This window comes from Rhinoraja longicauda, chromosome 2, assembly GCF_053455715.1.
Source record: "Rhinoraja longicauda isolate Sanriku21f chromosome 2, sRhiLon1.1, whole genome shotgun sequence".
In the NCBI taxonomy this organism is placed as follows: Eukaryota; Metazoa; Chordata; class Chondrichthyes; order Rajiformes; family Arhynchobatidae; genus Rhinoraja; species Rhinoraja longicauda.
The window spans coordinates 35,143,948-35,157,587 of NC_135954.1; the positions used below are offsets into that span (position 1 = coordinate 35,143,948).

Below are 13,640 nucleotides of genomic sequence, written 5' to 3' on the forward strand. Positions count from 1 at the left end.
AGGAACAGGCCCTGGGTCCACAGTGTCTGTGCTGAACATGATGCCAAGATAAACTAATTTCCATCTGCCTACGCATGATCCATATCATTTCAATCCCTGCATATCTCTGTGCCTGTCCAAAAGGCTCAAATGTCACTATCAGGTCTGCCTCCACCACCATGCCTGGTGAACATTCCAGGCACTACTCGCCCCCACACATTTCCTTTAAACTTTGCCCCTCTGACTTTAATGCTATGTCCCCTAGTCTTTGACATTTACACCCTGGGAAAAAGGTTCGGACTATCCACCCCATCTATTATACCTCTCATAATATGATGTATTCTATCCATTTTCCACTCAACCTCCAATGCTCCAGAGAAAACAATCCAAGTTTGTCCAACCTCTAGCTATACAACCTAATCCAGACAACATTCCTGAAAACCTCCTCTGCACCCCCTCGAAAGCTTCCAGTAATGCAGTGACCAAAACTACATGCAATACTCCAAATGCGGCCTCACCAGTATAATAATGCATCATGTCTTCCTGACTCTTAAACTCAATTTCCCGACCAAAGAATGTGTGCATACATATATATGCCTTGTTTACCATTCTATCTACTTGCATTGTTACTTTAGCTGTAGACCTTGACCGCAAGATCCCTCTGTACACCAATGGTGTTAAGGATCTTCCACCAACCACCTATCTTACCCTTACATTCAACCTTCCAAAGAGCAATATCTCACAATGGCGCAGATTAAACTCCACCTGCCATTTCTCTGCCCATTTCTGTAGCTGATCTAGTTCCCACTGTATACTATGACAGCCTTCCTCATTGTCCACAAATCCAGCAATCTTGTTATCATCTGAAAACTTATTAATCAAGCCATCTACATTTACGTCTGAGTCATTTGGTCAATTGCCTTTGTATTCCACTTACTGAAGTGCATAACCTCACACTTTCCCATATTAAATACTATTTGTCAAGTTGTACCCATTCATTCAACCTATGTCCTGTTGTTGAGTGCATATCCTGTTGCAAGTTAAACTGAATTATAGACTGTTCAGAAATATATTTGATGCTAATACTACTTTCACTTTAAAATATTGCCACCATGAAGTGTTGGTTGTAAGGCAATTTGGGCTGCAGTGTTGCACATGGAGACTGGAAAGTACAGCCATCTAAAGGGAATTTTGTACCAGCAATTTCACCATATTAAATGACAGCAGACTATGAACAGTACCACTTTTTTTTTTTATACATCATTACTCAACAAATAACTGCAAGGCAGAAATTAATGTTCCTATTTTAGGAAGGTTTTCAAAATGTAAATGTACAGCAAGCAAGCATGAAGTTAAAACAGATTTAGCAGTAATTTCACTGTTAAATGCTGAATCTGGCAAATCTGCAGCATGAATAAATTTTGGTCATGTACCTGTAAACTGCAACTTTACTTGCTCCAAAGGCGCCAACTATCAAATCTGTAAACAGATAATACTTTAGTATTATTAGCAATAGTAACAGTAATGTCCCTTACGGACATTCAATAGTCTTTCACAGTAAAATAAACATAAAGTCCGGGAGTAACTTAGAGGGGCAGGCAGCATCTCTGGAGAACATGGATAGGCAATAATTTGGCTGTTGCGACCAGAAACGTCACCTATCCATGTCCTCCAGAGATGCTGCCTGACCCACTTTGTTATTACATCACTTTGTATTTTTTTTAAGTAAACCAGCATTTGCAGTTCCTTATGCCCTTATGGTTGGCTGATCCAAAGTATAAATTATTATACTTTTATTAAAGTATAATACTTTATACTTTATACTTTATACCTGTTCTCTCTCTACACCAACGACAGCACCTCCACGGACTCTGTCAAGCTTCTTATGTTTGCGGATGACACAACCTGATCCAGGATGGGGAGGAATCTGCCTACAGACAGGAAGTGACACAGCTGGCATCCTGGTACCTTTGCAACAACCTGGAGCTCAATGCACTTATGATGGTGGAATTGATTGTAGACTTTTGGAGAGTTCCTCCTCCCCTCCTCCCACTCACCATCAACAACACTACAGTCACATCTGTGAAGTCATTTAAGTTCCTTGGAACCATCATCTCCAGGGACCTTAAATGGGAAGCCACCATCGACTCCACAGTCAAAAAGGCCCAACAGAGGATGTACTTCCTGCGGCAGCTGAGAAAGCACAGTCTGCCACAGACAATGATGGTCCAGTTCTATACTACCATCATAGAATCTGTCCTCATCTTCTCCATCATGGTCTGGTTTGGCTCAGCCACCAAGCACGACATCCGGAGGCTGCAGCGCATCGTTCGATCAGCCGAGAAGGTTGTTGGCTGCAACCTTTCCCCCATCGACGAACTGTACACTGCAAGGGCCAGGAAGAAAGCGGGAAAGATCATCTCTGACCCCTCTCACTCTGGCCACAAACTCTTTGAAGCACTTCCCTCTGGAAGGCGACTCCGGACTGTCAAAGCCGCCACAGCCAGACATAAAAACAGCTTTTTTCCACGAGCAGTAGCTCTACTCAACAACCAAAAGTCTGTAGACTCCTTTTGCTCTGGTATTTTATTTCATTCTTCACATGTTTAAATTGTAATGTTTCATTCACTAATTGTTTACTGTATATCGGTGTTGTTACTTGTGAGCAAAGCACCAAGGCAAATTCCTTGTATGTTTACATACTTGGCTAATAGATTTATTCTATTCAATTCAATTCAATTCAATTCAATTCAATTCAATAATATAAGTAAAAGAGCCCAAAAGTGAGCAAGTATTAACCAGTTTGGCAACTATGAGACCTGAGGGGAAGAAGGATACAAGAGAGGTGCAGAATCACCCGACATCAACATAGTGAACCCCGAGAGATCTTAACTTCCTGGCAGCGAGCAGGTTCCCAGAGTAGAAATGTCAAAGACTAGAGGGTACAGCTTTAAGGTGTGAAGGTGAAAGTTGAAAGGAGATATGTGCGGTAATTGTTTTTTGCACAGATAGTGATAAGTTTCTGGAACGTGCGGCCAGGGGTTGTGGCGAAGGCAGATACGATAGTTACGTTTAAGTGGCTTTTAGATAGGTACATGGATTTGGTGGGAATGGAGGGATTTGGATCGCATGCAAATGGGGGAGATTATTTAACCTGGCATCTTGTTCGGCACGGACATTGTGGGCGAAGGGTCTGATCCTGTGCTGTACTGGCATGTATGTTCTATGTTCAATGTGAACGTGGACAAATCAGATAAAAAAATGCCAAGAGGAAGTATTACAACATTTTAAAAGAAAACATTGAATGTAACATTTATGAAGAACATTTATGGAGTGAATTTTGATCCATAAAATAAAAGGATTGTCTTTTTGTGGGGTTGTGATCATAAACAAAATATAGAAGGTCCCTTTAATAACTATTTGCAGAGATACCATCTGAAAAAGAAATATTACCAGTGAGGCAATAAATCCTGTAGTGGTTGACAGGGCCAATATTCTGATGGATTTGAGAAGTTGGTGAAACTGATGGATGTTAAAGCAAAAGGCCTCAAAGGACAAGGCAAGAATCCGAAAGGAAATGGAAGGAAATTACTGAGGCCCTCGCAATTATAATGTAGAGCACGATCGAATATCGATATGTGCCAAAGGTTTAGAGATTGATCATATTTATAAAGGGATACATGTTAATCCAGGTAACCTTCAGCTAGATAACATTCAGAACAATTATAGAACTATTAACACTTGGATTTGTACACAGAGCTAGAAACAGAAACTAGAAAGAAAAAGTTTTCTATGAGCTTTTAAAGAGAAAATAGCTAGAAAGATTTGGCGTGGATTTCAAAAGAGAGTGCTTTTGAGGGTATTAGCCCTACCAGTCAGAGTTGCATTTGTCAGACAAAGGTACAAATAAGGGAAATGCATTTAATGTAAGGCACATGGATCGTGGGAAAGCATTTAACAGAAAAGGAAAGAGACATGAAAGAAGATGAAAAGGTACCGAATTGAGAGAAGGGTAATTAACTGAATTAAAGAGTTATTGGAAGGGAGAAAGCAGAGAAAAGAGTTTTTCAGCAGACATTGGTTTCCCCCAGGATCCATTTCTAAGGTATTGACAACGACTAAGTGTGTCAATGATTTGGTTATAAATCTATAGGGAATGTTGATGAAATTTGGAGATAACAGCAGCCTGTTCATGCCCAAGGAGATTAACGTGAAATGCAAAATCATAATTTTAAAAATGAGTGAAAAAGGCTAAAAACTAACAGATGGAATTGGGGAATTAAAAAATCACATTCTCTGGGTTGGTGTCAAATGCCAGGAAATGCAGGCTAAGGCAGCTTAACTTGAACTGCAACAGTTCTTGTATTCTTATATAAATAGAGATGAAGACAAGATTCCATAAATAATTGTGAGCTTGTGAAATAACTTGCCAGAGCTAGTGGTTGAAGCAGAAACTATGCTGATATTAAAGGTTAGATATTAAAGACAGCTGCTTAAATTGGAAGCGTTCGGGAGAATAGAGGAACAGGTAGATTGCTGAAGTGGATGATTAACTTCAGCATTGACCATTGGGACAAAGAGTCTATCGCATGGCATATTTTAATGTACAATTAAATGGATTTTATCATACATGATGCGGGTGGGGGAGGAAGGGTTGCGCGCCTAGAAAATGGTCCGCCTCATGATTATATGTAACGTGAAGCCATGTCATCTGCGCATGTATCAAGAAATGCCAGGTGAATACAATTGTTTATTTATTTTTTCTTCACATAAATTTTGTAAGAGCGAATTGTGTTCTGTATATCAGGTCTTTGGAGATTGGTTTTAAAATACTGTAAGGGAGAAAGGGTGAATTTCTGTTACCCGGGGTCACCCATGGCCACACATTTGTGGGACAAAGGCTTCCATTTCCTCAACTAGCTTGTGCCCTCTGACGGCTGAGGGCCGCAGCCTCTGTGACATTTATTCTCTGACACCTAGCCATGTGGGAGTGCCTTCATTTGGTTCTGTGCCCATATATCCAGTTATTGCCAGAGAGGCATTCACACTGGCTTCTCTGCCTCCCACATTCTCTTCTCTCTGTTTTAACAATTTCCTGGTCTTCATTACATGCCACCACTTAGCAACACTATCGACCACATCCACTTACCCTACATTTCTCGGCACGTCCTTCCACTGCTTCTACTATCATATTACATGTCCAACATTCTACACTGGACTGATAGGTTTGTGATTAGTAAGAATGCCAGGTGTTATGGGGATAAGGTAGGAGAATGGGGTTGAGAGGGAAAGATAGATCAGCCATGATTGAATGGCAGAGTAGACTTGATGGGCTGAATGGCCTAATTCTGCTCCAAGAACTTCTGAACATGTATTGGTAAAATAGCATTTCCACCACCAAATATTTGCAGTAGACGTGGCTGAATCTATTGTCTTTGGACTCTACTATAGATTTGTTTCTCCAATGACTAACTCCATTCTTGTCCCCAGGCTTGGCCTAAGAATGAACAAGGTGATTATTTATCCCTGGTTCCCTTCTTAACCCTTTTGCTTCACCTTTTATGTCACTGATTCTTTTCCCTGCTCCTTTGGTTACTCAAAGTTCAGCAATCATATCAATTGGCCTCCTGATCAATTAAACTTGAGCTCGTCCAAAACGTTGATAGTCATTTTGAACTTGCATCTGTGCTTACTAGTCATGGTTTGGCAATGCCTCATGTCTTAATTGTATACTGGTGGGCACTTTTATGACTTTAGTTATGGCCACTTCAGTGTGGGAAGGTGGTAGGAGTTGGATTATTCAGACTCATATTGGATCAAACATGAGATCATTATATTTTGCAGTAGCAACCTATTCAGTACATTTAGCTGCGTTGCAAAATTAGAAACCACCTATAATATATAAGGAAATGGAAATTTAATGGTTTATTACTGAATGGGTAATCCAGGTGCAGGTTAATGATCTTGATAAATAATGTGAAACTCCATTGAGCCAGTACGGCAACTTGGGAATTTTAATTCAATTCAATTAAAACTGGAATAAGAATCGCAGCTCAATAATAATGACTGTGAAACCACAGGATTGTTTAGGGAAGGAAATCTACCATCGTTACCTGCTTGGTTTATGTGTGACTTGAGACTTGTAGCAATTTGGATTACTGGTAACCTCCCTACATAACCAAGCAAGCGTGTAAGCAATCCAGTAGCATCAAAGCAATGCACAGCGCAATGTTCTTACTAAGTGGTCAACCTAGCAAGAACATAGGTACTCGATTTGGATATACAAAACATACCTAATCATTCATAAATCATAAAATTATACAGAAACAGAACCGTTTGGCTCACCTAGTCTATGCCGCCCATAATGCCTAGCTATGCCAATTCCATTTGCCTGCATTAGGCCCACATCTCTCTATACTTTTCTTATTTTAGTACCTGTCCATATGCCTTTTAAATGCCATTCCATCAGAAAATGGACTTACAGTGACAGAATCATATCTTTCAAATTCTCAGAATCTTATCAACCTGGCAAAAGCAACCTACCAAATATAGCAGCAGAATAGAACTGGGAACTAATATTCCTGAGAGGTACCAGCATTTCTTGGATTAGTGACGTTGAGCCCACGTGTGACTTTGACATCTGAATTCAGCATTTCCTTAAATCATTTTATGTTCCAAAACCTGAATATAAATATCTGCAGTGGACAAGGCAATAGTGAGGTTTCTTTGAGGCCAATTCAGCTTTAATAGGATACCTCTTTGCCTTTTTTTGTCTGAGTGATGCTCAGTTATAAAGCAGAAACTTAACTCTTTTCACCACAGATGACAATCTAGTTAACCATCCATTCTTCAAATCACATTTTAACAGGAATGGACCTGGATAATTTAATTCTACAGAGCCGTGCCTGGTTCTTGCATCTGTTCTTCCGTTACAATGTCATGAAAATCTGCTAATAAGAGACTAAAAGAATTAAGTAAAACCCCTTAAGGCATTTTTTGTAACAGAATTACTCCTGTTAAGTGAGATTTTTACAGCAGGGAGGGAGAGGGAGACATCAGGACAAAGACAATACATCTAATTTGAGTAGAGTACTCAGTTACTAGTGGAAGTCTGTAAAAGTGATCTGCTGTGCCTAAATGCAATCTCATCTTTCTATTCCATAATGACTTCTCATGAGTCTAATGTTTAAGTTCTCACTTCCATGTCTCAAAAATAGCACAACTTGACCTGAATAAATTTTGAAGAGCTGAAGTCATCCTACATTACCATTTTACCAACAAATTCAGAATATAAGCACTCAAACTTAATAAAAATCTCATTTCACAAACACAAGGATCAGTTATTTTAAAACTCTAAAGCTGGTTGTAGATACTAACATATCGTCTTACCGAGTTGTAACATTTTTTCTATTGCATGAAGATGCATTTTGTTTATCAAATGATGTCTTTTGTTTAAAGGCAACAAAACTGATGTGGTGTGATAAGAGTTTCAATCAGGATTGGTCCATAATAGGTCACACCATATTAAATTGTTTCAAAGGAACTTCTACTTCCAATGTACTTTAGGGCACCTGTTGATAGTTTTGTTCTTTATCTTAATATCTTTGATTTGCTGGGTATCAATTTACACACCCAACATAATATCACGAAGTTGTACATCACAGAGACAGGCCCTTCGACCCAACTCAGCCACGCTGACCAAGGTGCCTACCTGGTCTCATCCCATTTGCTTGGTTTTGGCGCATATCCCTATAAACCTTTCCCTGCCAATATGCCTGTCCAAATATCTTCTGAACATTATAATTGTTCCCACCTCTAACATCTTCAGTGTGGAAAAAGCTTTGCCCTCAGGCCCCCTTCAAATCTTTTCTCTCTCACATTAAACCTAAGCCCTCTACTTTTAGACTCCCCTATCCTGGGGAAAAGACTGTGACCTTTCACCTTATCCATGCCCCTCATGATGCTGTAAACCTCCATAAGATCTCCTCAGCCCCCTTCACTCCAGGGAAAACATACCCAGCTTTTTAAGTCTCTACTTTTAATTCAGGCCATCACAGGGCATGCACCATCCTTGTGAATCAATCCTGCTCTAGCTTGATCATATCCTACCTATAATAAGGTGAACAGAACTACGTACCATATTTTTCTTATTCATTCAGTATGCCTCATCCACTTTAATTCCCCTCCCATTCTAACCTCTCTATGCTGGCTTCCTACAGTGGTCTCACTGAACTCCAAGCAAGCTTCAGAAACACCAGCTGAGATATTTGGAATTATTCAGAATGAACACCAAGTCAGTGGAACAACAGATCTCATCATTTGTGCTACCATAACACCCCAGTGTAGTTTGGGCTTAAGTCTCAGGTAAATGTGGCCAGTGGCTCCAGGTATCACGCAGGCGATATACTGCAGCTTAGCACATAGAAGAGGGCAAACTGTTTGCTGCATAGAGTTTAGACGTGTTGCAGCAGAAGCCATACATGTGTATTGGTTTAGTTTAGAGATACAGCAAGAGGCAGTCCTTTCAGCCTGCCAAGTCCGGGCTGGCCATCGATCACTGAAGAAGGGTCTCGACCCGAAACATCACTCATTCCTTCTCTCCAGAGATGCAGCCTGACCCGCTGAGTTACTCCAGCATTTTGTGTCTACCTTCGATTTAAACCAGCATCTGCAGTTCCTTCCTACACGATCACCCAACCATACCAGTTCTACGTTATCCCACTTTCTCATCGATTCCCTACAAGGACAATTTTACAGAAGCCAAGTAACCTATAAACCCACACATAGTCATAGAGTCTTACAGTATGGAAACAGGTCCTTCGACACAATTTGCCCACAGCGGCCAACATGTCCCATCTACACTAGTCCCACCTGGCTACGTTTGGCCCATATCCCTCTAAACCTGTCCTATCCATGCACCTATCTAAATGTTTCGTAAATGTTGCGATAGTACCTGCCTCAACAATCTCCTCCAGCAGCTCGTTCCAGTCACCCACCACCCTTTGTGTGAAAAAGACCCTTTGACTGCGCTGAGTGTGGTAGTGGTTTCTCCTGCATGTCCAGCCTGTGGCAGCACCGGCGTACCCACAGCGGCGAGCGCCCCTTCACCTGCCCGCTGTGTGGCAAGGCCTTTGCCCTCTCCTCCAGCCTGTTGGCACACCACGCCGGGCTATGGGGAGAAGGCAGGAACGGGGTACTAATTGAGAATGATCAGCCATGATCATATTGAATGGCGGTGCTGGCTCGAAGGGCCAAATGGCCTCCTCCTGCACCTATTGTCTATTGTCTATTGTTTATTTCATGAGTTGAAGAACTGCAACTAAATAAAAAGTTAAAGATTTTTAGGCTACTTTTTTCAAATAATAAGAACTTCTGGTTTAGGTTGCTCTGTGCCCAAGATTGCATATTCTCAGCACACGCGCCACTCACTTATATCTTAATTTTAATCTGAGCCTACTACTCAGAGCAGGGCAGCATTAATTGGCGTCTACACTTCTCTGGGTGAACTCTTTGACAAATCCGCATGAACTTTGCTTCTAAGCCTTACTTCCCCTTCTCACCTCTCCCATCAGGCAAGAGGTATAGAAGTGTGAAAATGCATACCTCCAGATTCAATGGACAGTTTCTTTTCGGAATTCTTCCCAGCTGTTACCAGGCAACTGAACCATTCTATCAACAACTGGAGAGCAGTCCCGAGCTACTATCAACCTCTTTAGAGACCCCTCGGACTATCTTTAATCAGACTTTACTGGACTTTATCTTGCACTAAACATTATTCCCTTGATCATGTATCTGTACACTGTGCATGGCTCAATTGTAATCATGCACTGTCTATCCGCTGACTGCATAACACACAACAAAACTTTTCACTGTACCTCGGTACACGTGACAATAAACTAAACTATCAAAGTTCATCAAAGTGGAGGTCAAGCTGCTCTCCCCAATTGTTAATACCTGGACAATAGACAATAGACAATAGGTGCAGGAGGAGGCCATTCGGCCCTTCGAGCCAGCACCGCCATTCAATGTGATCATGGCTGATCATTCTCAATCAGTACCCCGTTCCTGCTTTCTCCCCATACCCCCTGACTCCGCTATCCTTAAGAGCTCTATCTAACTCTCTCTTGAATGTATTCAGAGACTTGGCCTCCACTGCCTTCTGAGGCAGAGAATTCCACAGATTCACAACTCTCTGACTGAAAAAGTTTTTCCTCATCTCTGCTCTAAATGGCCTACCCCTTATTCTTAAACTGTGGCCCCTGGTTCTGGACTCCCCCAACATTGGGAACATGTTTCCTGCCTCTAATGTGTCCAACCCCTTAATAATCTTATACGTTTCGATAAGATCCGCTCTCATCCTTCTAAATTCCAGTGGAGTATTGTGTGCAGAGGAAGAACATTCTTGCTATTGAGGGAGTGCAGCGTAGGTTCACCAGGTTAATTCCCGGTATGGACTGACATACAATGAAAGAATGGGTCGACTGGACTTATATTCACTGGAATTTAGAAGAATAAGAGGGGATCTTATGGAAACATATAAAATTCTTAAGGGATTGGATAGGCTAGATGCAGGAAAAATGTTCCCGGTGTTGGGGGAATCCAGAACCAGGGGTCACAGTTTAAGAAAAAGGGGTAGGCCATTTAGGACTGAGATGAGGAAAAACTTCTTCCACCCAGAGAGTTGTGAATCTGTGGAATTCTCTGCCACAGAAGGCAGTGAATGCCAATTCACTGGATGTTTTCAGGAGAGAGGTAGATTTAGCTCAGGGCTAATGAAATCAAGGGATATGGGGAAGAAAGCAGGAACGGGGTACTGATTTTGGATGATCAGCCATGATCATATTGAATGACGGTGCGGGCTCGAAGGGCCGAATGGCCTTCTCCTGCACCTATTTTCTATGTTTCAATGTTAACAGATAGTTGCCTACACTCCAATACAAACATGCAGCTTTATGCTGAAACTCTATCCAATGTTTCATTTGTTTCTTCTAGATCTTTGCAATACCTCTAGTATGATCTATGATTTACCATAAGTTAACTCCTATGGAAAAAGTTCATGTTCATAAGTGATAGGAACAGAATTAGGCCATTCAGCCCATCGTCTACTCTGCCATTCAGCCCATCGTCTACTCTGCCATTCAACCATGGCTGATCTATCTCTCCCTCCTAACCCCCTTCTGCCTTCTCCACATAACCTCGGACACTTGTACTAATCAAGAATCTATCTAACTCTGCCTTAAAAATATCCATTGACTAGTCCTCCACAGCCTTCTGTGGCAATGAATTCCACAGATTCATAACCTTCTGACCAAAGAAATTCCTCCTCATCTCCTTCCGAAAGAAATGCTCTTTAATTCTGAGGCTTTGACTCTTTACACTTTACTAACTAAGAGCAGGCTGAAGCTGTCAATTCCAGGGATTTGTTTGTATCCAGAGAGAGCAGCTTTACTTGGAGAGTGGTGGGTTGAGGGTTGAGATGGCAGGGGGCAGAGATACATAGATCCAAACACAGAATATTCAGCTGTTGTGCAGCCACAGTGGCACAGCGGTAGAGTTGCTGTGCCGGAGTCCCGGGTTCGATCCCGACTACAGGTTCTATCTGTACGGATTTTGTACGTTCTCCCCGTGACCTGCGTTGGTTTTCTCCGAGATCTTCGGTTTCCTCCCGCACTCCAAAGACGTACAGGTTTGTAGGTTAATTGGCTGGGCAAATGTAAAAATTGTCCCTAGTTGGTGTAGAATAGTGTTAATGTGCGAGGTTCGCTGGTCGGTGCAGACCCGATGGGCCGAAGGGCCTGTTCCCGCGCTGTATCTCTAAACCTAAAACTAATTTTTCTTTGCAAAACCAGTGGATCTTCTGTTTGCACACATTTTCCAATTATCCGTCCAGACTTTTGCCAAGTTTTCCTTTAGTTTTCCCCAAGCTATTGCATTTTAATTTATCCTTCAAATGGCTTCACATTATTAAAAATCACGTTAGTGGGGAAGATATTTCAATCACAGAGGAGTTACCGGTTTTAATGCCACTTCTTGGCAGAACAGCAGAAACCTGCTTTAAAAAAAATTTGCTATAAGCCCGCAGTGACATGTATATTTTTAGTTAGGTTCTTGCTACTCTATTAAAGATTTAACATCTTGGCGACTGGAATATCAGTTATCAGCTTTTGTACTTTTCTCTCTGTTGTTTCTCTCCTACAACAGAAAACCCTTTTTATGGGTTCTAAGTTGCCACATAAATTCATGTACTTCCCTTTCCTTCCTTTCCATCCTGCAAAAATATTTGCTTACCTTCAGTTTTTTTTTTAAGAAAGGCACACACTACACATCTGTTTTCCCCGTCAACGTTTCTGAATGATTTGCTGTGTATTTCCAGATTTTGTGTTACTTACAGGCATTAAAACGAGGAAAACTTCAACCGATCCTGATCATCCTCCCCCACATAAATTATACTTTACAGTCTTGAAATTGAGCCATGGGACACGAAGAAACAAATGTTATGCCTTGCTCTTCTTGTTAATATCAACTCGGACATTTCTAAAATAAATAGATCGATAAAGGTTTCATAAAACATGTAGAGAAAGAAATGCATACGGTATTCATTGAGTATAGAAGTTGGGAGGTCATGTTGCAGTTGTATAACTCGTTGGTGAGGTCACATTTAGAGTATTGTGTTCAGTTCTGGGCACCGTGTTATAGGAAAGATGTCGTGAAGCTGGAAAGGGTACAGAGAACATTTACGAGGATGTTGCCAGGACGAGAGGGTCTGAGCTATAGGGAGAGTTTGAGTAGGCTGGGACTCTACTCCTTGGAGCGCAGGATGAGGGGTGATCTTATAGAGGTATATAAGATCATGAGAGGAATAGATCGGGTAGATGCACAGAGTCTCTTGCCCAGAGTAGGTAAATTGAGGACCAGAGGACATAGGTTTAAGGTGAAGGGAAAAAGATTTAATGGGAACCTGAGGGATAACTTTTTCACACAAGGGGTGGTGGGTGTATGGAACAAGCTGCCAGAGGAGGTAGTTGAGGCAGGGACTATCCCAACATTTAAGAAGGAGTTAGACAGGTACATTGATAAGACAGGTTTGGAGGCATATGGACCAAATGCTGGCAGGTGGGACTAGTGTAGCTGGGACTTGTTGGCCAGTGTGGGCAAGTTGGGCCGAAGGGCGTTTCCACGCTATATGACTCTATGACTATGACTCATTTGTAAGTATCTCAGAGATGTTATGGTGAGTGCAAAGAGATAATAATTGTGGAGATTACTGGCCAATAATCAAATTATAGATTGCATGGCGGGAGGTATCAAATAAACTAAATACGGACTGGATGTTGTTTCCAGCGGTTACAATTTAGTGTATCCTGTTTAGAATGGTTGACATTAACTCCATGTATGAAGTGATGGACAGAGTTTCAGGTTTCTGAACATTCCTTCCAAAAGCTAGGGTATTGTCCAATTCAACTCTACCCCAATGCAGTCATTGGACTTTGTCTATGGAATTGAATGGCTACAATACTGAGAACTATATTCTGCGCTCCATACCTTCCCCTTTGCTCTAACTATTGTACTTGAGTTTGACTTGGTTGTATTCATATATAGTATTATCCGATCTGACTGCTCAGCATGCAAAACAAAGCTTTCCACTGTACCTTGGTACCCGT

The 13,640-nt window shown here is 41.5% G+C and overlaps 1 protein-coding gene across 1 annotated transcript in view; it reads right to left on the reverse strand.

Annotated features, from left to right (window-relative positions):
* itga8 (integrin, alpha 8) overlaps nt 1-13,640 on the reverse strand; it is a 222,036-nt gene that overhangs the window by 137,192 nt on the left and 71,204 nt on the right. Inside the window, exon 14 of the mRNA XM_078417154.1 lies at nt 1,413-1,458. Coding sequence (XP_078273280.1) covers nt 1,413-1,458 — 46 coding nt within the window. The remainder of the gene's footprint in view (nt 1-1,412; nt 1,459-13,640) is intronic.